The following is a 21,355-nucleotide window of genomic DNA, read 5'->3' as shown; positions in this document are numbered from 1 at the left end:
GCAGAGTGTGATGCAGGGTGACAAGCTGCTCTGCTCTCATCTACGCTCACTGGTTTCTAGTTTTCTGACTGGAAATGTCAGTAAAAGCAAAGAAAAGCACTGGGTTTTTTTAGTCGTTAATCTGTAGGATCTTCATGCTGTGTTTCAGCCTGAGAAAGGCAGGAAAAGTAAAGAATTTTGTGTCTGTTGTGTTTACTTGGTGGATATGTTCATACCCTCCACACCAGCCTGCCCTTTCCTGTCTAATGGAGGAGCTTGGAGAGAAATTAGGGAGCCACTCTAACAGTCTGTGCAAAAACACAGTACATTTTTTTCTCTCTGCAATTCTCTGAATTTGATAGATCTGATCCTCCTTTTTAGCCAAAGGGAGGATTTCCTTACCTTGCTTAACAACGAATTGGCCATGTACACCTGCTTGTTTCTAACTGGAAACCACTTCACTAGCAGAAAAATCTTTAATCAAGGAAGACTTTGCTCATTCTGCCTTGTGTTAATTTGCTGGAGCTTAGGAAGAGAATGATAAGCTCCTAGAAAACATCTCAGCTGGCTCAAGAGGTGAATTGGAGAACTTGAGAGAGCTTTTTAATGTGCTGGAGCTCTGCATATTTGATTTCTGGCAGGGCTGCCTGGTGCAGTGCTCTATGTAGGTTTTGGATTGCTTGAATTACATGTGTAAATGAAGTACTTTGTAAATGATATCTCTCTGGGGGAGTCTTGAGCTTGAAAAACATTAGGTGAAAAGTTTGGGTGTATGTCTGAGGTGCTTATTTGGGCTTACTTTTTCCTTAGGGAGAAGTTATGAAACTAATTAATGGGTCGGAAGAGTGTTTAGGTGTCTGGCAGGGGAAGGTAGAGAATTTAGACACCCTCCTTCTAAGCATCATGGTCTCATCCTTGTGGGGATGTGTTTTTAAAGAGGCATCCTGGCCTTGGGACTCTGCTGAAGGTTGCTGATCAGATTACCTCAAATCCAGGGGCTGAGTTCTCACCCTTTGTGTCAGGGTTATCAGTGAGGCACTGACCCCTCTTTCCTGATCAGTGCTGCATCTCTGGAGCTGTACACAACTTCCCTTGAAGTGATAATCTGGCTGTTCAATGCCCTGCTATGCCTTTCTCCTCAAGCAGGACAGTGTGTGTTCTGGTTTCCCTTCCTAAAAGTGCTTGGCACAGATCCTTGCAGAGCCAGGCAGCCTCATCTCCTTGTAGGACTTAACATTGTATTGATCCATGGAAATCCCTTTGGATCACCAATGGGTGTCAAGTGGGAAAGGTAATACATTGCTACTGAACTTCATCTTGCACTTGGTTCCTTTGGACCAGCTCCAGGATCTTGTTCAGAACAGAAGACATGGATCTCCTTAAAGGATGGGAGGGAATTTGACCATTCAGGCACAGCCACTTTGATCTCTTCCCCACGAGCTGAGCAGTAAAGCCCAGAGAGGAGGGGGAGAGTTGAGAGAGTCATGGATTTAGTTGCTTAAGATGCCTTGAGCACTGGAGAACAACTCCAGAAAATGGATTGTGCCCCAAACCCACCTTAGCACAGCTCTTTCCTCAGTGCTTCAGACAGATCTAGGATCCAGACCCAGCTGCTTCAGTGCTCAGGGAAGTTGTGTCAGTCCTGGCCATGATTTGAGCTTCTGTTTTGCCAATTGGTTCTGGTGCATTCTAATTTGCAGAAGACACCTGTTCCTTAATTACCCCCATTCTTTGTCCTTCTCTCTCTGTTTCAGCTCTTTCTGACTCATGAGCTATTAATGTGCTTTGAGGGGAGGCTGTGTTGAGCAGTGGGTGCATTGGGAGGGGAGGCTGCAAGATGAAGTCTCAAACTTGGGAATAATTTTCAGGAAGAGAATTATTGTTAACTTGGTTTGCTCTGGGTCCTTGACCTACATCTCTCTTCAGTCAAAAATTTTCCAGCCCTTTGGGGGGCTCCTAGAACAGTCTATAAAGGGCAGGAGAGGGTGTAAGGAAAATGGAGCTAAGCTCAAAAAGGACCAAGAGGGAGAAGATTTTTAGGAAGACTTGTATGTCTATTCTGTGTTAAAACTGGAAGTGTCTTAACTGTTAAGACCAGTTTAGCTCTTAGTCTTGCTAATTATGCTGCTGTTGTTGTATCCTGTGTTATTTCCTCCAAGGATGTTCAGTTGCTTCACAAATCTGAATTCTGTGCATGCTTTCTCTCTCTCTTTTTTTTTTTTTTAAGCAGATGAAACAAGACTTGGTGTAAATTATGGCTTCAGGTCAGAATACTTCTTGACAGAGCAATGTGTGAAATCAAGGGTTCTCTCCTCTTGTCCTCTTCTGGGTTTACTTTGATCGTCTGGGAATATTTGTGATGCAAGGCATTTCCAATTTGCCTTGCAGATATTCTGAAACTGTCTCAGGAAAGGTTTCTTGGCGTTGTACTTGTCTTAAAATAGCTTGGATTCTGTTCTGTCACTGACTGGTGGGGTCGACAGAGACCTTGAGGCTCTGCAGCCTGCCCTTTTAAGTCCCAGTTCTGCCCCTCTGGTGACACCTTTTTTTTGGAACTGTTTTAAGAAGTCATGGAAAAGAGCAAAGTGTAAATATTTATCTTGAGTATTTGTCTTTAAAAATCCCTTTGGGATGCTCAACAAATCTGCACTTTGTGTCCTGTGGCTTTCTAGATGCTGCTTGCTTTACAGCTTTGGACCTCTCAGTGTATCTCAAGCCTGTGCCATCCCATGGATCACAGGCAGGGCTGTAACACCCTCTTCTGTATCACCCATTTTGTCTCCCTGTCACAAGTAGTTCCTCTCAGCTCATGTTCAGACCTCCCTCCCTCCTCTGCTGTCTTCCTGCACTAAAGCCTTTTCTCAGGACCAGGCAGGGCTCTGGGTGCTGCTCAGTGCCTCTCAGTGCACACCTGGGAGGGTGCTGACTCCTCACTGGCAATGGTTTTGATTCCCACACTGACTGAAGTTCCCTCTTATAAGTATCTTTTTGTTTTTTATTTTTTGCCCTCACTTGGCAGAGGTTTTCAGCTTCCAAGTCAACATCTTAATTGTTACACTGTCCAACAAGCAGCTTAAAGTGTGGGAAATAATGTTGTGGGTAGAGCTGGCTCCTGCATTTCACCCTGAAGCTGCCCCATCAATGTTAACGTGAGCAGACTGGTCACAGCTATTGCTATCCAGACCTAAACTGAGCATTAACCCAGACAAAAGAGGCCACAGTTTAATATTTAATGTTCCATAAGGCTGCATTGAGACCTTTTGAGCTTTCACTGAAATGTGTCAGTAAAGGGAGGCAGTAGCAGTGATAGCAGCTGAGAGCCAAGAGGATCCTGTGCTCTACTTCTGCCCGAGGCATGTTCTCTGATACCAAGCAGCTTGTTTGACCCTCTGTGTCTCAGCCAACTTAACTGTAAAATTAAGCAACAAAGCAAGCTCTGTGACAGACAGACATGTCTGGAGGTGAACTTTCAAGGCCAGCTTTGCTTTACTGACAAATCTATCTCACTTGTAGGATTTTTGGGTTTTAACCTAATGTGTAATTCTCTTGTCCTTGCAGGCAGCATTCACTCTCCTCCTGGGTCCGTTCACCTTCTTCAATGTGCAGAAGACCAAATATCTGCAAATCATGACATCCCTCATGAGATGGATAGGTGAGTCTTGGCAGAGTCTTAGCCACCTCTTTGCCATAGATGGAACCTGAGTCATGCCACTGATGTGTCTTTTTGGCAAGGTGTTTGTGTTTGGAAGCAAGTGCTTGTCAAAACACCCTCTTTGAGGAGGACTGTCCAGGCCTGATAAATCTTTGAGGAAGAGGATTTTTGTTCTAGGATGAAATTTCTTATTAAAACAAACAAAAAAATTGTTCTCCATCAGTCATGAGCTGGTAGATGAAGTTTTTATCTGATGTTTGGGAGAGGCAGAGGGGATTTGGAAGTTATGTGTCTAGGGGCTTACCATGGTACCCACCAGTTGCTGCTCAGCAGTAAGTTTCTCATTCTTTCTGAATGTGTATGACAGACTTCAGACAATCTTGGGGTTGATCTGAGAACACAAGGCACTTCTGTCAGACTTTCTGCCCTTAGTTTTACCATCTGTGGGTATTTTATTTTTTAGCATAGGTTGTGCTGCATTGGAAACCTCCAAATCAATGTGTGTTATCCTTGGGAAGCCCTGTTCTCATGAGTTGTCTCCGAAATTGTACTGCTAAGAACTTCTGGGAAGACAGAGAATTCCTTAAGGGAAACAAGACATTGCTACTTTTTTTTAGTGCCTTTGTCATCCAGAGATGCAGCTGCCTGACTTGTGTGTGGACCTGGCCTTAAAGGCTGAGAGGAGTGTGTGTTTTATGGAGGCTTATGCTGAGGTTTCTCTTGTTTTCTGTAACCTAGATGGAGTAATTGATATTCAGGGCTAACAGAGAGGGTGTTACAGCAGCATGTTTGCAGGTTAAGTCTCCTGGTTCATGAGTCCAGACTGTTCAAGCACAGAATGAGCTGTATTTCTGTTCCAGGTCAGTGACAGGTAGAAAGAAAAGCTGATTCTCAGACTGTTTCCCAGCACACACACTCTTGACCTGACATCAGCTGGGGTATTGTCCCTTTTCTCTGAGTTCAAAGGTCTGTGATCCTGTTTGGAAGTGGCTGACAGTCCCTGCAGAAGAATAGAGATCTGAGATGGGGTTAAGCAGTTGTCACCCAGGAAAATGAGGTTGAAATTTAAACCCTAAAGTCTTGGATGCTGAACAGCTGGAGTTAATGACTCCTGACCTCAGGTGGTGTGAAAATCCTAAATGTCTGGTTTTCCTTTTTGTTGCCTGAGCACATGAAAGGTTTGAAACCCTCATGTCCTTCAGAACAAGAGGTTATCTCATTAAGTGGTAGTAAAGCAAGTTTTATGGGGTTCTTTTTTTTTTTTTTTTTTTTTTTTTTTAATCTCTACTTAGCTCACTGGCCTGTTTCCAGTCACCCTCCCTCTTTCCTGATAAAGACATCAGTCAGACCTCCTCCTGTCTCTGTGACAACCTGACACCTGCCTGATCTGCCATTGGTTTCCCTTCCAGTACGAGGACTGCTAAACCTTGGCAGAAAGGCAGAACTGCTCCACTTTTTCGTCACTTGATGGAGAAGGACAAAGGCAGTGTTTGGAGAAGTGTAGGGGAAATTCATGCCTTAGCCTGATTGATTCCTCCCTCAGCACACTGGGGAACAGCTGCCCCACATAATGATATTTAATGACCCTGACAGCACCTCAGTGGCTACTTAGAGCAACGGATTCCGTATGTGTAGGATGAGGGATAGATTTATTAGGAAAGATGATTTATCAAACAGCCATGTGATGCAGGGAACAGAGCAAAGCTCTTGCTGCAAATTCCAGGATAAGGATGGATCCCATACTGCCAAGATTTATCAAGCTCTCTCCTCCAGTGTCCTCACATCACCGCTGTCCCCTCTTCCAAAAGCAGGGCTGGGAGTTAAACATGGTTTGGTTTTCTGGAGGTGCTTCTAGAGCTTGGATCCCAAAGAATGGTCTTGGTTGGTGTTTTTTCCTGCCTGAATGCCAGTGGCCAGATGTGGATTCTGACCTTCAGTAATCTCTGCCTTTTCTTCATCTTCCTTTAGTTGCATTTAGCCAGGTGGTGCTGAAAGTGTTTCCCTTCCCCACAGCACTCTGAGCAGCAGAGCTGAGCACTGTAGCTGCCAGCCCACCTCTCTGCTGTGCTGAGACTTCCCACATGGGCACTGACTGACTCAGTTTACCTGTGTCTGCAGGTGTGGATGGGCAGCTGACCTGAGCTTTGCACCCTGATTTGTGAAAATCAGATCCAGTTTGAGCTGGGAGGCCAACACAGGCTTTGCAGCATGCTTGCTGCAGGACCCACCGGGCACCTTTTTCCCCAGCCTGATGAAAAATCCCTGGATTTGGGAGCAGCAGTGGCTGATGTAAAGCTGCACTGCCCCAGGTGTACTGGCAATTCAGATGATGGTGGCTGAGAGGATGGTTCTTGGCAGCAGGGAGAGGTAGCTGTGTGTGAAGGTCATTTCTGCTGGTGTTTCTAACAGTGTCAGCCTTGCCTTTGAAAGTTGCTTTCCCTCTTTCTCCTGATCTTGGTGATAATCAAATGTCAGTAGCCTCTGCCCAGAGCTTCGTGCTCATCACAGGCAGCACATCAGCTAACAAAGCCTACAGCTACAGTCTCTTTCCACACCTCGTGGACAAGAAAAAAATTCATTCTGTCTCTGAAAAAAGGCAATATTAAACACTGGGACATGAACTGGAAATTAAACATTAAAAAAACATGGAGATGCAGGAGGGATCAGCTCTTCACCTGGCTGTGTTTTATCTCCTAGCCAGGACAGGTGCCTCTGAAGTCACTGAAAGGAGGAAATTGAAGGAAGATTTTGCAAGCCCAAGTAGAGTGGTGCCAGGGATCCCAGACAGATGGGATCTTCTTGTCTGTGTCTGCTGAACACAGAGAGTTCATCTGGAAACAAGGCTGGCACAGCAAGGCCTTTCCCTGTCAGGACAGATAGGAGCACGGGTGGTGGATCTGCATCTCCAGGCAGAGTGGGGCTTCCAGAGCCATGGAGCTGTTGGCAGTCTTCTGAAGAGTAACATCTCACATATTTGGCTGCAAAACTGATTGCCACCTCGTGTGGGTCAGTGCCAATGGTTAAATTCAGTGCAGCAGTCAGAGCCTGAACTGCTGGCCTTCTCTGTGCCTGGAGAGCTCTGTGCTCCTGGAGCTGGTGGCTGGGTAAGCTTTGCCTGCACAAGCTCCCATCCCTTTCCCAACTGGAAAAGCTCCTCAGCCTGCTCTGTCAGCCTTCTCCTATATGTGCCCAAACTGCCTTGTAAGACTGAGTTCCTGATGGGTGCTACAGGGAGCCTGTTGTCTGTGCTTGAAACATAGCATCTCCTGCAGCAGACTAAACCAACTAAGCCATCAATAAACTGGAGCTGTTGGTATTTTCAATTCTGCTGTTTGGATTCCAGGCTCTTTTTTCCTGGAGGGTTCAAATCTATGGTGGCAATGGATTGCTCCCTAAAGTGACTTGAGTATCAAGCTCATTTTTTCCCCCATCCTTTCTACAATCCTGATCCAAGTGGGTGGTGTTAGGGGTGAGCTGCTGGAGGGCACAGCACAGCAAAAGGGGCTGAGCCATGCAAGGCTGATGCACTTATCAAAGCTGAGGGGAACAGCTCACTGGGGCATGGCCCTAGCTCTTTATTATTGGATAATATTGGATAATAACTGTCTAGCAGCGTCACAGGAAAGGATATGGATTAGGAAAGATAACAAAAGGACAGGGCTTGGTGGAGCTCAGCAGCAAACATTGGACTATTTTGTATTAAGCAGTTAACCCGATTAATTGCAGCCTGTTACAGCCTGAGATGCTCAGCTCTATAGGTGAGGACTGTTGGCTTTAAAGACATTGGTAGCATGATTATTGCTGCTGTTATTGGATGGTCTCTGACAAATGTTCCCAGATGGCTCCCACGTGGGACATTTGCTCTATATACTGCTCTTGATGCTGTATTGTAGTTATTAGAAAGTATTGTATTTTAATAAAGAGTCATTTTATAGAGGAATAAACTTTGGGAGGCAGTGGCTGCAGGCTCAGTTCTCTCTCCCTGTGGCACAGTCAGAACATACCACGTTTATTAAAGTAAATGAAGCCCTCGAGATACAGCATTCCAGCCCTCCACAAATTATTGTTATATGCCCAGAAATAAAATCCCTCCCCCACCTCTCTCCCTTGGCCAGTAAGGTGGAGGGTAAAAGGACACGAATAATCAGGAAGGCTGAATTAAGCTCTTGGTTTTGTTGGGTTTTTTCCTCTGTCTCATCCCTTTCCAATATACTTGGTAGAAAACTTCCTGGGAAGAAACTAGGAAAGGGCTCTCCAAAGCATGCTGGTGAGGCTGATTTTCCACATCTGCTATTTTCTTTGATAGTTCTTTCTCTCTGCCCCAGACTCCTGCTCTTTACGGGACTCCCCAGCACTTCTCTGCAGAGAGCTGGTCTCAGAGCATCTCACTTTGTGAGCAGGTTTCAGCTGCCATCCCTTGCAGGCTTGGGCAGCCATGCTGGAGATGATTCAGAGCAGAAGCCCAGAGTCACTCTGCCACAACCTTTCAGCTGCAGGGACTGGAAACACAGGGCCTGAGAGAATTGTCACCCCCTCCTATATCAGCCTTTGCCATAATTCTCAGTCTCCTGGAGAGAGATCAGTCTGCCAGTGTCCACTGCCTCAAAGGGGCCTCTTTTCTGCATCAAAAATGGAGCTTTCAGCAAAAAAAGTGAAGGAAGGGGTTTTAAAAATGGATATTTGCCCCATACCTTTCTCAGAACAGAGTGGACAGGAGTGGTAAGGAAGAGGGAATTGGACTGTAAATCAGGACACTGTTGCATGGTGATTCTGACAAGCTTCTTCAACCAAATTTACTTCATGTTCTCGCATCCCTTTTGGAGCAGAGGAGGCTGCTGCCAGAGCCAGGGTAAATAATTCACTAAGAGAAGTGAATATATTTATGAAGAGTTAGTTAAAAGGCTGTGCTTCTGTCATGCCTGCTTTTAGAGCTGTTGGCTGAGGAGCTGATTTGAGTGCTGTTGGTGGGGGTCAGTGGGGTGAGGCAGAGGGAAAGAGCCTTGTCAGCTTCAGCTGCAGATGGAGAGGGCCATGTGGTGCTGGACAGGAGTGCTGAGCTCCTGCCTGCAGAGCTGACGTTCCTGAAAAGAGCACTTTATCCCGGCAGCAGGAGGCAAACTGAGGAGTCCTGAGAGCGGGAGAAGGAGCTGAAAATGTAAGAGCACATTCAGCCCTGCAAAAGGCTCTGCCTGGTGGTACCCACACGGGTTTTTGGAGTGGATGTGTGGCATGCAACTGCCCACCTCACAGAGGAGTAAATTCTCACGTGGAAAGAGAAGTGGCTGTTAAAGCTGAGACCAAGTCAACAGCAGAGCTCAGAGATGTGCAGAGGCTTTGTGGTGCTTCTGCCAAAGGTGACCGGAGGAGAGAGGACAATAAACTACACGGGTAATTTTCCACCAGAAGCAAACAAGCCTTGCTGGCTGCTTTTTCCATCCCATATGTTGAGATAAAGCACCCGTGATAAACACCAGTGTGTGCAGAGCTGTTTTTCTCCCCGTGAACTGTTACTGGTGTGCAGATGTCCGTGCAGAAAGACTGATGGGGGCTGAGAGAGGCAGCTCTGCCCCTCTCACAGCAGTTTTTACCAGCCTGAGGGAGGTTACTTGTAAAGCCTTGGTTATGCCGTAGAAAACCGTGCTCCAGATGATAAAGAAAAGCAGGGAAATTAGGTCTTTGTAGCAGAGAAGCTCTGCTGAACTGCTTTTGACAGGCAAAAAGGTCCTGGTGGTACTTTACTAAAAAGTTTCACTTTGTGGTGGAAATGAGGCTGTGCCTGGCCTGAGGCTAAGGCAGCAATAGTGTCTGAGATGGCTGCAATGGGAGCTTAGCCAAACCTGACAGAGTGGGTGAGGTGGTAGGGGAGAGGAAATGCCCAAGAAGCTTTTTCTTGCCTTCCTGGTAGGTGTATCACAGTTCTGTGGTCTTCACTTGCCCTGCATGTGGCTCTGCTTCCCCTGTACATGAGCAATAGACCCCTGCCATTAGATCCTGCCATAGGCTTTGGGGCAGGGAGGGTGACACTGTCCCTGCAAGTCCCTGCTCCCCATTAGAGGAAGGAGTCACACAATTTTTGTTCATACTTTTCTTCTGAGAAGTAATTTCCTTCTTTGCTTTCTGACATCTTTCTCCAGAGAATTGCTGTCTTCTGTGAACCTATCTATCTTACTTCCCCACAGTGCTCATTAATCCTTTATCTTCCTAGAGATGGTGTTTTAGGCTCTGTTGTTGTTGAATCTGATCCTTAACTGTTCCAGCTCCCACACTTGATGGAGTAAACCTGGTTTTTATGTTACCTCTTTACTGTTATTTCATGTAGCAACCTCCTCTGAAGAAATTTCCTCTGCAGAAATTTACCCATTGCTGTTCTAGAGTTTATAGAGCTGGAACAAGTCATGAACACGTGTAAGGATATAGCTTCTGCAGGAATAACTGGATAGGAAGGTTTTAAATCTAAGCATTAATGTCTCAATTTCAGATACTTTGTCCTGCCAGCATGGGGAACTGTGCTTTATTTCTTCGAATGCCACAGTATCCAGAACACCTGGCAGCTCCAGAGTTGCAGTGAGCTCTTAAACTTGTCCAGTACAGTGGTAGGAGGCAGCAGGCTCTGAGGGGACCACCAGGATCCTGGAAAGACATCAGTAGTGAAGCAGACAACACAACTGATGGGTAGGGGTGCAGAAGGTCAAACAGGCTGATGTCAGGGTGTACAGAGATGTTTTTATGCCCTCACTCCTGAAAGAGCTGCCTAATGTTAAACTAAATGAGATCCATTCCTCTGTTTAGGAGTGAGCAGCTGTGTTTGGTATTGATGGAGGATCAGGAACAATGGGGGGGGTTCTACCTCCTTCCAAAGAGAAGGGGCTCAGGAAGCTGAGGGAAACATCCTCCTCTTGAAACCCATGATGCCACCTCATGTGTGAAAAGGGAAGCGAGTGGCGTGCGTTGCAAGGGGGTGGGTGATTCATTATCATCATTATTTCCTGGCATATTGATTCTCTGCTTTGACAAGAAAGCTCTGTCAGGCCGTCAGGCAGTGGTGATGGATGGCCCTGCCAAAAATGTGTCTGCTCAAACAAATGGCTGGGGCTGGGGCAGGGGAGCAGCCAGACATGGGCTGCTGGGCAGGGGGCTGGGGCTGCACATCACTCCTCTGGGAAGGGATAGCAGGCTGGTGCAGGGATGTTCTCATCAGGCTTTCCTCCTAGGAGGAGGAATGAGAGCAGGGACAGAGTTGGAGGAGAGGTGACTGGAGATGTGGGGAAGGGATGTGCAGGGTTGTTCTTCCTCTGTCTTATCTTTCAGACTCTAACATAGAAGTGGTGGTCATGTAACCTTTGTCCTGCTTTATTTATTGTCCTCAGTATCTCTTTTACTCATCCCCTGGTTTGTGGCTGTCTGTCCCCAGGCTTTCTGAAGCCAGTAAAACCACCCTTGTTTTAACTGGGACCAAGGCTTTGAAGGTTGAAGTTCACTCTTGAACCTGGGAGGAAGCATCCATCTCTGGCCCTCCTTCCTGGCACCACAGAGAGCTTATCCAGCACTACAGCCCTGCAGAACCTCATTTCTGAGCTTGCTTTCCCCTTGCCAAGCCACCTCTTGCTGAATTACCTGGCAGCACACTTCTCCCTGTTTCCCAGCATGGGTCAGTTCAGGATCTTGTCCATTATTTTCTAGATGCCAGTAGTGAGACAGATGTGGGGCACCAGCTGAAACACCTCCAAAGCAGTGTCTTGCCAGGGCTGCAAGGGGGGGTTAAGCCAGAACTTCATTCTCACTCTGAGTTCTTCTTTCAGATACCTACCATGGTGGGGGCAGGGGAGAATGTGTTTCAGCCTTGGGCTTTTTTTTTTCCACTACAACAGTCTTTTTGCAGGCAGATGAAGCTCATGTACAAACCAGCACTTTTCACTTACAAAGGTGTTTGCTCTGACTCTGCAAAACAATCTGTAGACTCAGAATGGATAAATTATCTTCACTGCTTCTCTGCAGCTCTGTTACGCTTCTATCAAAGCTCACAAAAATGTGTATTTTAATATCCCCAGGCTCCCATATTTTCCTGTAGTGCTCTTACTTGGATGTGTGCTCATCCATATTCATCCCTCTTCCACCTGCAAGAACCATAGCAGAGCTGCCCTGTCTCTGAATCGACATCTGAATCAAGCAGGGCAGGCAGCAGTAGCTGTCTGCAAGGTCTCTGGGAAGAGGCAGTGTTTGCTTCTCATGGGGTAAGAGGAGGGATCTGTAGGGGAGGCAGTTGGGCAGCAATGATGATATTCATCACCACTTTCCCTTTATGGCTTGCCCCTTATTTTTGCCCACAGCTTTACTTCCATCCTTCAGTAAAAAGGGTGCTCACATCTCAAGAGGAGAGACGAATTGAGTAGAAGTGTCCTCTGAGCCTTGTTGAGAGCAAAACCTCTCTGAGGTGTGTTTGGAGTGGGTCTGGCATGGCTAAAAATCAGGACAAGCAAAAGCTTTGATTGATTTTTAAGTGTTTGTACAGTATAAAGTTTAAAACAGTTTTCATGTAACCTACTAACAATCCACAGCAGCAGCACTGCCCACCTTGCTTTGTGGCTCTAGGTGCTGTTGGCCACGGTATCTGAAGGTCTTTCATCTCTGGAGCACGTTGCTTATATCCTCTGTCCTGAATATACAGGAACAGATTGAGGCTTTTTATTTATGAACCCATGTCTGACTTCATCAGGGTCTTTCTGGTGAAGGAACATTGTTGGACAGTTCATGTGGGAACTGTAGGTGACACCTGTGGTGTGGGTGTGACTGCCTTCAGCCCAGTGTCCCAAGTAGAGGAGGATGTGAGCAGAAGCTCTGTGGGTGTCTGTAGGCTCCTGAGCTGCCTCTTGTCTGCCTGTCAGTCAGAGTCTGTCATCTTCTTTTCATCTTGATTTATCATCCAGCATAACAAGGTTTCAGAGTTTCATTTTTGGGCTTTCCTCCTCCTGGGGACAGGCAGATAAATCTGGCATGCAAATGCTTGAGCTCTCTGGTTCCAGGAGCTGGAGACTCTTCAGCTGTAGGGAGTGAGAGAAACCACAACCACTGGGGCAGGGCTGCTGTGGGCTCCTCTGGGGCTGGAATTAGGCAGAGGAGGCTTCCAGTTACCCAGCACCACCTCTCTCAAGGATCATGTGTCTGCAGATGCTAGAGCAGAAGCACAGCTTGCCTTGTTGGAAACAGGGCCAGTTTGGATCTTGGTACTGGATTATCACTCCTTGTAACTTGAAAGTTAAAGAGGTTTAATTTCTGAAAGAAGTATTTAAGGAAAAACAAGTGTTACAAATTCTACCCTCTTAAACAATAGACTTCTCCCCATCATTTAGGGAAGCCACTGGAAACCTGATCCTTCAGGAGATCCTGATCCTCCCTGCCAGAAAACTGGTGCTTTCCATAGCCCTCAGTGACTGCTCTTGGAGAAGCAGACAGAGCCCAACACACCCAAAGTGGCCTGGTCCTTGTGGTGCCATAAGGTGCTGTCACCTCTCCAGTCCAGCATTCATGGACTTGCCTTGGCTCTGGGAAGCAGCTGGAAGTGAGAGGTTTCCTAGGGCAGCGTGAGGAGTGGGGATGTGCAGGAGGTGATGCCCAGTTAGGGCTGATCTGGTTTCACTGGGGGCAGAAGCAGCAGCAGCAGCAGCAGCTCCCTTGCTGCTCTGTGACTGCTGCTTCTTGTCCCATCCCTGGCAGGGTTTTCCCTCTCCAGACAGAGCAGTACTAAGCACAAACCAAGCCCATGTCCTTGTCCCCTTTCCTATCAGCCAGCCTGGCTCACAGCATCAGTGTCTCACCTCCTACAGGCTGCAGGACTGTGTGCTTGCTGCTCTGTTTAATTCCTCTGTATTTATATTTACGACATCCAGAGTTGTCCATAGCAGTTGTCTCAGCATTTTGTTGCTTTTCTCATTACTTGGTAATTCATGGCTGTGCTCAAATGATGGCCTTAGATCAGGGCAGGAGGCAGCTCTCTGCAAGCCACACTGGCCCATCCATTGCCAGCACCAGGCTGTAAATCTTGCTGCTTGCTGCCCTGGCAGGCAGGGTGTTTTTTCCCCCTGTTCCTTGTTAACTCTAGCCAGCTGATGATCACCTTTCCCAGCCTGATGTGATTTCTATGACACCAGAATTAGTTTTCTGGTGGTTTTATGTGCCATGCTAGGAATAACAGTCTGGCAGTAACTGCTTCTGGCTCAGATTAGCCCAATCTCCTCAGTTCATTTTGTCCATCACGTCGCTTTTTGTGATAAGCTTTGTAAAATGTTGTTCAGCTTTTCCTTGACATAAGTGAAGGGTAGACGACCAGACTTTGTGCCTAGAAGTGATGAATTTTAATGGCAGTCTTACAGTGCTTCTTTAGTCCCTTCCAGACTGGCTTCTCTGCCCTGGGATTAACTACAGACAGGCTGTGCCTCCTGCCCAGGAAATGGCTGGCTGGTTCTTGCTCTGTCGTGCTTGACAGATCTCAGAGACAGGAGAGCTCAGAAGGAGCTTCTGCTCCCCTGCATCTGCCTGGATGAGGTCTTGGACACATGATTCCAGTTGCAAATGTGTAGGAATATTACTGGGGTTGACTGCAGGCAGGCTGAATGTTTTCTTCCTTCAGAGGTCAAAGCTCAAACATCTCTATCTGGGGATATTTAGAAATATGGGGTGTGTGGCAAGAGCATCCATGGGCTGAGTCCCTTTGGGGCAATGGGCTCGGGCATCCATGTTAGTGGTATTCTTCCAAAGGTCCCAGAGCAGATGTTTTCCATCTGGGGAGGGAGGGTGAATCCCTGTGGGAAGGAGACTGGAGATGCCTGCCAAAGGCAGTCCCGAGCTTCTTCCCTTATCTGCTGCCTAGCACTGAAGCAAGTTGGGATTAATTCCTGTGCACCTTGCCTTTGATGTGCCACCTTCTCCAGAGATAAGGAGATGTCTCCTGTGGAGCAAGAGGGAGAGCTGGTGCCAATGGGAAGAGGGTCGTGGGGAGCACAGATCTGGGCTTGACCTGCAACCTTCTCTCTCTCCAGCTTTCATCCTCATGATTATTCTGGCCCTCATCCGCATCAGCAGAGGCCAAGGAGAAGGTCACCCGTCCATGGCTCAGCTGTCGGGCATCCGGAATCTCTTTGGGGTCTGTGTCTACTCCTTCATGTGCCAGCACTCCCTTCCATCCCTCATCACACCCATCTCCAGGAAGAAGCACGTCAGCCAGCTCGTGCTGCTCGATTACATCCTGATCCTGGCTTTCTACAGCCTCCTCTCCTTCACTGCCATTTACTGCTTCCGCAACGACACCCTCATGGACATGTACACCCTCAACTTCACCAACTGTGAGATCATCAACGTTGCCTTCATCCGATACTTCCTGGGCCTCTTCCCAGTCTTCACCATCAGCACCAACTTCCCCATCATCGCCGTCACGCTGCGCAACAACTGGAAGACCCTTTTCCACAGAGAAGGGGGGACTTACCCCTGGGTGGTGGATAGGATTGTCTTCCCTGCCATCACGCTGGTTCCCCCCGTGCTGGTGGCTTTCTGCACCCACGATCTGGAGTCTCTGGTGGGGATCACAGGAGCCTATGCTGGGAATGGGATCCAGTATCTCATCCCGGCTTTCCTGGCGTACTGCAGCCGGAAGGACACCCAGTTGGTCTTCGGCAGCGGGACAGTGAACAAACACCTCTCCCCTTTCAGACACACCTTCTGGATTGTCTTTGTCCTCATCTGGGGCTTTTCTTGCTTCATGTTTGTCACTGCAAACATCGTCCTCAGTGAGTCCAAACTCTGATGTGCTGCTTTACCCGGGCTCCAGGCACTTCGAGCGTTTCAGTTCTCCCTCTGGGACTGCGAAGTGAGGGAAAGGCAAAATGAAGGGAAGGGAAGTTTCCAGGCCACGGGCTTGGTGGCACAGGTTAGACCTGGACACAGACTTTTTCAACTCCATTTTGGGTGTGGATGGAGTGGTCTCAGCCTTGTTACAGTCCCTGTTCCCAGACCTGGGGCTGAGCCCTTGTCAGCCTGCACCATTAACAAATGTCCAGCCATTTCTGCCTTCAGCTCTGCTGGGACATCACTCTCTGTCCCTTCGTGGCTCTCTGTGTGCTGCAGGTCTCAGCACACAGGAGAGCAGCCAGCCTTGGTTGCTCACTACACAAAGAGGCAGAATGTCCCTTCTCCCAAAGGCAGGGACGTGCTGTATGGAATTTATCAGGAGTTTGGGGGAATTGAGTCTCTTCTGTCTGCTGAGACCCCTCCACCAACCTCCTGTACTAGATGAAGGGAAGAGTTAGGGTGGGAATAGCCCTAACTCAGACAAAAATAATTTCATGTTCTGTTACACTTTCTTTTTCTAGTGGCATTAACCTGTTTGTGCACCATGGATTGCCTGGGATCTGGGATCTTTTCCTTAGAGCAGAATTTCTCCAGCCCAGGAGTTTACATTGACACTTCTCATCCTGTTCTCCTGTGCTGTGGCAGCCCTGATGGACAGGGATATGGGTCTTCACCCTGGGAAGGAAGGAAACTGCAGCCTGACTTCCCTCAGCTCCTGCACCCATCCACCAGAGCCCTTACCCCTGTCTCAGCCTTGCCTGGGGCTGTTGCAGTAGTAGGTCAGACCCTGACTCCAGCTGCAGGGATTCCTGTGGGCTGGGGAGGTGGGAATCACCCAGTCCTGACACGGGTGGGGCTGGCAGGAGCTGGGGCTGTGCACACCCAGGTGTTTCCAGCCTCCTGAGCAGGGTAATCAGCCTTGAAACGAGGTGGGTGTTAGCTCCTGGGAAGGGGGAGGTGGCAGAGCCTGGCTCAGCCCTGCCTGCCTCAGGGAGGAAAATCTGAAACCCTGCTGAAACTGGACCTGATACCCCCTCTGCTCTTTCTACACAGGCTTAGGGTGGGCTTCAAGCTGGTCCTGTTCAGCTCGTCTTAGAATTTGGGCTGTGCTGTAGGCAGAGCTTTGCTTTTGGGGCTGATGGGGATCTCTGTAACACCCCACAGACAGCACTGAGTCCTGTGCTCCGAGGCCCATGGGCAAAGATCATGTATGGCTTTTCCTCACAAAAAGAACTTTTCACCTGGAATATTTGAACCCCCCACACTGAAGGAAGTTCACAGCCAGGTGCATGTCACTCACCTCTCATCCCCCTGCCCTCTGCACTTGCTGCATCATTAAGTGTCACCGCTCGCTACAGCAGAGCTTTGAGCTGCAGCTCTTTTTAATCAAGCTCTGTTTTCAAGTAGGACTTTCTGGTTTCCATATGACCTGAAGTGCTCCTCCTGGGAGAATATACGAGTACCTGGAGCTGTATAAAAACACTTCATGGTTTTTAAAGCAAAACCCTTGCACCTCTTGAGCCTGAGCGCTGTCGCTTTGTCCTTGCTGAGCTGCTTGGAGAGGATCTGGGGGGGACTGTTCAGGATGGAGCAGATGAGACAAACAGGCATTGGCAGCCCTTGCTAGTGAGTTTAAACATCCCAAGGAAAGCTGATGTGGCATCTTCAGTGCCAAATTAGCAAGTTATTTTACAGGTAGCTATTGCTTATGTCTCATTTAGGAAAAGGGACAGTAGTGGTATAGCTTGGAGGGCAAATTTATGGGGCAGCTGTGCTGGGCAGAGCCAGAGAGAGGAATTTAATGCCCATGAAATGAGCCTTTGGGAAGCTGGAGAGGCTGTGGGGGCTGCTCCCCTGCACGAGTGCACAGATGTGGGTTTATGGAGGGGGCTGAGGCCTTTCCCACCATGCTGCCTGCTCTGGCCACTCTTCAAGTGCCCATTTCACTCTCTTGCCTTCACATGTTGTTGCCAGCCAGAGAACGGGGCTGTTCTCTGTTGTTTCATCTCTTCTCATCCTTCCTTCCCCTCTGAGAGCTGCTCTGGGTCTCCCTTCTCTCTCTGCCTCTGTGTCCTGGTGGAGGAAGGAGGGAGCCCAGCCTGGCACAGCCTCTCCTGCACTTTAAGATGTGCCTTCTCCTCCCTGGCCACCTCTCCTCCTCAGCACCACCCCTGACAGTGACTTCTAATGGGCCTTAGCTCTGAGAGCTGCTCAGCCCCAGGCTTTGGATATGATGGGACAGTGAGGGCTCCTGTCCTGGCCCCAGCTCTGCTGCCTTAGTGAGGACTCTGGTCCCCAGGGAGCATGAGTGCTTTCTTAAATAAATAACCACAAATTCCCAGACACCTGCTGTCCTTGCACAGCAGCAAAATAAATCTATCCAAGGAGTTGGGGTGATTAACAGAAAGAAGCTCTACAGCAGAGAGAATATTTTTCATATAAAACATGACATATCAATGCCTTAAAAATTACTGGAGAACGTGGGGAGGGATTGGCTCAGCAGAGCCTGGAGTGGGCTGGGGGATGCTGGGTGACCCCAGCTCAGTTCTGGGAGGAGGAGAGCTCCCTCCTCTCACCCATCACGAATGAGTCTGGTTTTATTTGGCCATTATCAACACTAACAGTTCATTATTCTCACGTGCTGCTTGTCCTGACTGTAATTAGTTTTCAAAAAATGGGATTAAAACCAGTAAAATGCACATTATACATCTGGTTTAGCCTGGCTTCTTTTCCTAACACCCACCCTCCCCCTATTCCTCATCTTGCAGCTCTGAGCTGTTATTCCCAGATGAGATGGCTTTGAGTGATGGGGCTGCAGGCCAAGGAGAAATGGGAAGTGGAGAGGCTAATGGAGACCCTCCCCTCTCCTCTATTAGCCTCCTGCAACTCTGGGTGGTAGCTGCAAACTCAATCAAAACATCTGTACTTTTCCCTTCTCTATTACAGCTCCGTAACACTTAAAACCAAACAAATTGAATTGCTCCACTGCCTCGGGCTGCAAAGGCAGTTTCTGCCAACAAATTTATTGTCACCATAAAGCACAGCTTGATTTATGTTAAAATATTAAAACAGATCTTTTATGATAGGAATAAACACTTTCTGCTGTGATTCTCTCGTAGGATTGCACAAGCAGTGGAGGGTTTCAGGGCTTGGGCTATAAATCTGGGATCAAACTGGCATCAAAGATGGGCTTGGTCCTTTGCAGCACTCGGGAGAACAGTGTCCAGGGAAGGAAAAATAAAAACCTTAAACCTGAGAAGCAGGTTTGAACAAGTGTTGAGCATCACCTAGGAGCCTTGTGTCACTTGGAGGGGTAGGAAATTGGAATGGGCTGCCCAGGGAAGTAGTGGATTCTCCATCCCTGGAGATAGAGCCTGGATGTGGCACTCAGTGCCATGGTCTAGCAACCGCAACGGTGGTTCAAGGGTTGGACTTGATGATCTCTGAGGTCCCTTCCAACCCAGCCAATTCTATGATTCTGATTCTATGAAAGTTCCCAGCAAGGTTCATGCTGGCTCCTCCAGCACCTGCTTGGGTTTGGGGAGCTGCACCCTCACCCCAAGAGCTGTCCCAGTGCCTGCCCTGCTCTGCCCTTCCTTGTTCCCCCTTTCCCCAGCAGGATGGGTCCCACCCTGCCCAGCCATGGGAACAATAAATCAAAGGTGCCATGGAGATGAGATGCTGGGGCAGGGGATGGGGAGGCCATGGCCTAGGGGGAGCCCATGGGGCTGAGCCCAGAAGGAGAGTGCCCAGCAGCAGCCCCAGACATATTTCTCTCCACATGTAAGCTCAGTGTCCCAGGGCGACACAGGAGCCAGAGACAGCTGAATTAAAAAGTGATTGATTAGACAGTTCCACCAAAAAAATAAAATAATACCCTCTGCAGTTGTTAAATGCTAAACTATCCAAGCCCAGCCCTGGAAAGCCTGGTCAGAGGGTGCTTCCAGGCTGTTGCTTCCTCACAGGTTTGTTCCTGGTGCAACCTGAGGTGAGGAGATGCTGCAGGAGCAGCTCAGACCTTCCTGGCTCCAAGGGAGGTCAGGCAGCTCCCACCCACTCTGGGCTGCTTGTGGCCCTGTGCCCCATCCAGCTCCTCACCCAGCTTAATGCCCAGTGCCAGGAATGGGAGAAAAATTATGAGCTTCTGTCTTAATTAGCATATAAAGATGATTATGTAGTAGAGGCCACAGTTGTGGCAGGAGACACCAGGTGGCCCCAGCCTCCCACTGTGTGCTGAGCCCTGTCCCTAGAGCCCCCTCCCCACAGAGCCCGTGTCCCCCTGTCCCTCACTGCCCTCAGCCCCCCCACAGCAAAACCCTTCTACAAAACATGAAGCAAATCCATTTGGCCTCTGCTGAGTCACTGGGGACGTCACTAATTAATTTAAAATCTGGGATGGGGATTTTTTTTTTTAATTTATTTTTTCCCCCTTTTCTGCTCCCTTTTGTTCTCTTAGCCTCAACCCCAGCTCGGGCTTGGCCCTGATCCCAAAGGTGCAGCAGAATGTGTTGGCTTCCCAGGGTCAGAAAGCCACAATTTAGGGGAAAACTCTCCAGAGCAAAGTGGATCCTCAAAGGCACCAGTCTGCAACCCCCAGGGGCATCCGGGGCCCAGCAGGGGAGAGCTGCCCCGGGCTAATGGGTGCTATGGCCTGGGACAGCCTGGCAAGGAAGGATCCCCCAGTCTTCAACTGGGTTTATTTATGGCCTTTATTTATACACCAGCACCTCCCTTGCTTGCCACGAGGATTCAGAGGGTCTGCCAAAGCAATTAAGAGACAATTGCAATGATAAATAAGTAACAGGAATTAAAGCTCCAGCACCAGCCTGTGATGGCAGCCAGGCAGGGGGATGGGAAAGGGGGGGGGTTTGAAACTGGCTGGGTTTAACTCCAGACAGATGGATGGCTGGATTGATGGACAGATGGATGGACAGACAGACATTGCCAATGCTTTTGGGTCTGGGCCGTGCTTGTCCGGGCCCTTCCTGACCTCCCTGGGGCTTTGCAGCTGTCCTAGAGCAGGGCTGGGGGTCCCAGAGCAGCCCTTGCAAGCATCCCCTCACTGTTACCAGCCCCAGATGCTTGGTGTCTACTTTAAAATAGTTAAAAAAAAAAACAAAAAAACAAAAAAACAAAAACCAAACAAAAAAGACAAAGACAAAAAAACCAAAGCTTTAGAGCAGGGGATATTAATTAATATTAATTCAGGCAGACAATGCTGAACCAGCTGGGAGAGGGGCTGTGATGGCATCAGCCTGGGCCAGCCTGCCAGCCCCCCTGGAAGCTTTTAATAGCCCCAGCAATGCCCAGGATGGGGCTGGTACCACCCAACCACTGCCCCAGGGCCCCAACAGCCTCAGTTCCTGCTTCCCAAAAACCCCCTTCCCTGCCCAGTGCTGCCACTGGATCACGGCTGCCCCAGCCCACACCCCTGCTGTGTTAGGTCCATCCAGAGCAGGACTGAACCCAACTCATCTATCCTGCCTGATTTATGGCTCCATCAGCCACAGCAAGGTGGGAGGAATGTTTTTCCTGTCTCATTCCTGGTGGGACACCTTCCCAGGGCTGCTGTACCACTGGTTTGCAGCACTGGCACTCCCAGTCGCTGGCTCAAGCTCCCAGCCTGAAGCCCAGCACTCTAAAAATTGAGCAGGATCCAGCTTTGGTCCCTCGGTCCAGGCTGGTGTTAAGTAATTAACCCTCAGCATGGTTTAATAAGATGCTCTTTGCCTTGGCCTGGCTACTGCCAGTGGCCCCAGCCTGTGCCAGGGCTCAGCAGTGAAGGGATGGAGCTGTGGGGTGCACAGGACCACGAGCAACCCCCCTGACACAGGGGTAAAGCCAAGGCAGCCCCAGCTCATTGCCGGTGGATGGAAGAAAGGTCCC

At 48.7% G+C, this 21,355-nt stretch overlaps 1 protein-coding gene across 5 annotated transcripts in view; it reads left to right on the top strand.

Moving 5' to 3' along the window:
- TMEM104 (transmembrane protein 104) overlaps positions 1 to 18,507 on the top strand; it is a 43,511-nt gene extending 25,004 nt beyond the window's left edge. For 3 of the 5 annotated variants that reach the window (XM_030461573.1, XM_030461574.1, XM_030461575.1), the window contains 2 exons: positions 3,538 to 3,631; positions 14,665 to 18,169. In XM_030461573.1, the coding sequence (XP_030317433.1) occupies positions 3,538 to 3,631; positions 14,665 to 15,425 (855 nt within the window). In that variant the 3' untranslated portion in view covers positions 15,426 to 18,169. Of the gene's footprint in view, positions 1 to 3,537; positions 3,632 to 14,664 lie in introns of all 5 variants that reach the window. The other 2 variants (XM_030461572.1, XM_030461570.1) reach the window with 1 other exon arrangement.
- Positions 18,508 to 21,355: the final 2,848 nt, after the last annotated feature.

This window comes from Calypte anna, chromosome 18, assembly GCF_003957555.1.
Source record: "Calypte anna isolate BGI_N300 chromosome 18, bCalAnn1_v1.p, whole genome shotgun sequence".
Classification (NCBI taxonomy): domain Eukaryota; kingdom Metazoa; phylum Chordata; class Aves; order Apodiformes; family Trochilidae; genus Calypte; species Calypte anna.
This window is presented reverse-complemented; position numbering and strand designations above follow the sequence as displayed.